Source organism: Monoraphidium neglectum (assembly GCF_000611645.1).
Source record: "Monoraphidium neglectum strain SAG 48.87 unplaced genomic scaffold scaffold00985, whole genome shotgun sequence".
NCBI lineage: Eukaryota > Viridiplantae > Chlorophyta > Chlorophyceae > Sphaeropleales > Selenastraceae > Monoraphidium > Monoraphidium neglectum.
In genome coordinates this window covers 9265-13122 of record NW_014012643.1, presented here as the reverse complement: position 1 = coordinate 13122, position 3858 = coordinate 9265, and the positions used below count along the sequence as shown (strand labels likewise).

The 3858-nt window shown below is 63.4% G+C and overlaps 1 protein-coding gene across 1 annotated transcript in view; it reads left to right on the top strand.

The window, feature by feature from the left end:
- Positions 1-239: 239 nt before the first annotated feature.
- The window catches only part of MNEG_6192 (hypothetical protein), a gene marked incomplete at both ends in the record, with an annotated part of 5108 nt that continues 1489 nt past the window's right edge, over positions 240-3858 (top strand). Inside the window, 9 exons of the mRNA XM_014045334.1 lie at positions 240-242; positions 568-1016; positions 1270-1455; positions 1714-1895; positions 2083-2276; positions 2422-2490; positions 2649-2906; positions 3063-3116; positions 3314-3823. Coding sequence (XP_013900788.1) covers positions 240-242; positions 568-1016; positions 1270-1455; positions 1714-1895; positions 2083-2276; positions 2422-2490; positions 2649-2906; positions 3063-3116; positions 3314-3823 — 1905 coding nt within the window. The remainder of the gene's footprint in view (positions 243-567; positions 1017-1269; positions 1456-1713; positions 1896-2082; positions 2277-2421; positions 2491-2648; positions 2907-3062; positions 3117-3313; positions 3824-3858) is intronic.

Below are 3858 nucleotides of genomic sequence, written 5' to 3'. Positions count from 1 at the left end.
TACAACGCGCTGCCGCTTTCCTTGTGCTTGCCGCGCCAGGCTCCCGTCACACAGCGCCCCGCCTCTGTGGTGTTCAGCAGCCTCTCGGGTGCTCCCCGATCGCATAAAGGGTGCCTTTCAAGCGTTATCAGCATGATGCGCGCCTACGCCGGCCCCGGCAGCTGATTCCCTCCGCCCCGACGTGGGGTCCGCGGTCGAGCTACCTGAAGCCCCTGGAGCGCCCACCAGGGCTTGACGAGATGGTAAGAGTCTTAGTGGAGGCAGCTGCAGGCAGCGCTGCGCTGCCGGGCGCTGCTTGCCGTGCGGTCGAGCCTCAGCGAGTAGGGCGGCCAGGGGTCCAGCGGCCAGCATGAGCGCCATGCAGCCCTGCCAGAGCATGCATGCAAGCCTGGTGTTGTTCACCACACTTTGAGACGCCTGGATAGCGCTGCATGCGGCCAACGGGCGCGGTCAACACAGCACCAGCGCCCAGTCAACCCAGCAGGTCAGGCATCACAACACCTTCATGCGTACCACCCGCCCTGATGCGACACACCTGCATCGTTCTGAACCCCCCCGCTCACCAAGGATCTTCGGTACGAGCCACCTGCCAACAATGACGCTAGTGTGCTGGCGACCTTCAACGGCCTACTCGACCCGAAGTCGGGGCAGCACATTGTTGAGCGTCGAGTAGTCGGCGCTGACGGCAAGACCGTCTTCATCCTTAATCCCGATGGGCCCATCACGGCCAAGGGCGGCCAGGGCCGGGTGTTGGGCCCCTTCAAGCCCGCGTACAGGGGCGGGGACGATTCCCTGCGCGCGCTAAAGTTTACCGTCATCAACACCGACGACGACCTGACGCGCGCCAGGCTGGAGCGCCTCGCCATCCTGGACAGCGCCACCCACAGCATTCGCCATGTAGGTGGAGTTCACGGCTTTTCGTCCCAGCCCCTGCTCGTCCACTTTCCGGACGAGGTAGCGCCACTGCCCGCGCTGCTGAGCGTGCTGCCGTGGGCTGGCAACGTGGTGGAGCCAAGGTGCGGGCGCTGGCAGGGAAGAGGGGGGGATAGACAGCTCATTGCCGGATCAGATGGCGCCCGCATGTGACAGGAATTCTGTGGAAACATGGCAAGACCACTCGTCGGATGGGCACCACCCACTCAATGCACCCGCACGCTACGCTGGTGTGCTGCTGTGCGCTTCATCATGTTGACTGATGCAATTCCATCTTTCCCCCTTCACCTCCTTCGTACACCCCCCCCCCTCCGCCTTGCCTGGCTCCACGCTCAGCACCGTCGCGTCCACGGAGCGCATGGCGGCCCTCCTCAGCGACGTCGCGTGCGGCCTCTTGGCGCTCCACGCCCGGGGCTTCGTACACCACGACGTCAAGCCCGCCAACATCATGTACAACACGGGGGACAAGCGCTTCAAGCTGATCGACCTCGGGGCGGTGTACCCCTTGATGCCAGAGCTGAGGTGGGCCACCCAGGGGCGAGGGCACAGGCTGCGCGGACGGGCCGTGCATAAAGTGCTAGGGCACCAGCTTCATCAAATCCGCTGACTTGCTGGTCATGTTTGCCTCACGGCTTGTGCAGTGGCTGCTGCCAAGTCATTTTGGGCCCCCCCAGCACCCCCCTGTCCCATGTCAAATGGTGAATTCCTCAACTATCATCAATCACCTGTCAGTTTTCAACACCCCGCTCCCAACTACCTCTTTTTCTCCCACTTGTTCAGGTCGAAGCTGGGCGAGCTATTGGAAGGGCCCTTCTTCACCTTTCTCACCCAAGAATTTGCTGACAACGCCGCGCACGGCCTGGTTGGGCTCAGCGCCGCCTTGACTTACAGGCAGGCGGCGCTCGCCGCCACCTTTGACAGCTTCAGCCTTGGGCTGATGGGCCTTCACCTGCAGTTTGAGGGTGAGCAGGGTGGGGGCATGCGTGTCATATACTAATCAGGAACACATTGCAAAAGTGTGCGCTTTGCTCACGCACACAAGGGCACATGTGTATGCATGCTGGTGTCTGTCCTCACGGCTGCTTTTACCTTGCACAACCTGTCACCGTGACTCAACCTTATCGCCTATGGACACCTTGCCACCCCCAGGGACCCGCTCGACTGCGCTCGGCAACGCCCTGATGAACTTGGCACAGATCCCGCGGGCAATTTTGCGCGCCGGTGCCATTAGTGCCTCCCACAAGATGATCTGCGCCGCCCTCTTAAGCCTGGGCGATGGGCACAGCTGGCTGGAGAACTGCGCTGGCACGCTCGGCTGGCACTTAAACCACATCGATACGGCAGTGAGTGTCAAGGGGCTGAATTGCTGCTGTTCTGCCTGCAGTTGACTATTGCATTCAGCACACGATTGCGCTCTGACAGTGTTGTATGATGCTTATCGAGTTGCCTTGCAGTAAGCCGTGGATCCGCTGCGCCCCCCTCTCGCAGCCGGGCGTTGAGGGGCTGCACATCTGGTGGCGCGGGGAGGCACGCGTGAGCGACACCCCCCAGGCGCTGGTGAGTGCGGCTTAGCAACTTTGCGGCTTTCATCCATGAGCATTATGGGGATCGGCAGGAGACTGGGAACCACTTGCTTGCCTTGTTGCTACTGCAGTCTGAGACGGCTCCCTCCGTTTGCTTAGAATACAAGCTGCCCTCTGCGTCTCAACACCCAGGTACGCTTCATCATGACGATGTGCGCAGTGATGGCCTGCTCCTATGAGGCCGAGGAGCGCGCAACGCTCGAAGGTGTCCAGATGGCGATGACGCACGAGGCTGGCAGCTTCGTCGGGCTCACCAATGCCGCCAACATGCTGGGCACCGGCGCGGCGCCTCAGGGACCAGGCGCGCTGGCCCTTGTGCCAGCCTTCGAGGAGCTGCAGGCCGTGGCTCGCGTGCTGGAGAAGGAACAAGACTGGGAGCGGGCGGTGACGGTGCGTGGCGAAGTAATCCTATTTTTGAGTTCGGTTTGCGGCAAGGAAAGGGCATCAGCACCAAGGCTTTCTCTCTCCTTGCTTCATCACACTGCCTTCCCGGCAACCAATTTTCCCGCAATTTTTAAACCCTGTTTTTGCATTTTAACCCTGCAGGAGGAATTCGTCACGGTCGCGGTGGTGCCGCTGCTGGAGCGCCTGGTGCAGTTGGTGAGCAATTAATGCAGTTGGACCGCAAATGTCGCACCAGCCTGTTTTTGTTGCAGCCCTTTGTCTTATTTCCCATTAGTTTGCCTGCCTGCCCGCCCGCCTGCCTGTCTTCTTACACGACCCTTTTTGCCATGCATCTGCAACTTGCACGCCACCCTTGATTCCCTCTCGCGATCCCCTCCTCAAACCTCCCCCAGGGGGAGCTGCGCGCCGACGCGCTGGACGGCCAGGCGCCCACAATCGGCCTTGGGGCCTGGTTGGCTGATGTGCCGCTGGCCGGCCGCAGCGAGCAGGGTCTGGCGGAGCGCGCCCACGCCGCGAGGCAGCGCGGTATCCTGCGCCAAAACGAGCCGGGCCCGCGCTACCTGGGCCACCAATCGCTAGCGGGGCCCCTGCGCGAGGCGCACCTGACGGCCGTCTGCGCAACCTCCGAGGTGGCCATGTCCGCGCTCGCGGCCCTCGCCGGGCGCAACGGCGGCCGGGGCGGCGTCGACCACGCGCTCCTGCAGCGCGCCGAAACAGCGCTGGCCGCCGCGGCGGAGCAGCTCGACTCGGCAGGGGCGCAGGCCGCGTCTGGGACGCGCGTCAGCAGCGAGGCGAAGCTCGCAGCGGCGCTGCGGGGGCGGTGGGAGGAGGTCAAGCTGTCCATGGAGGGCGACGGCCAGCCGGTGCCGCAAGTGCCGCGTGTGTGGAGCCCGCCCGCCGCTGTGGGCCCGCAGTCGTGGGCGAGGGCCAGCGGCGG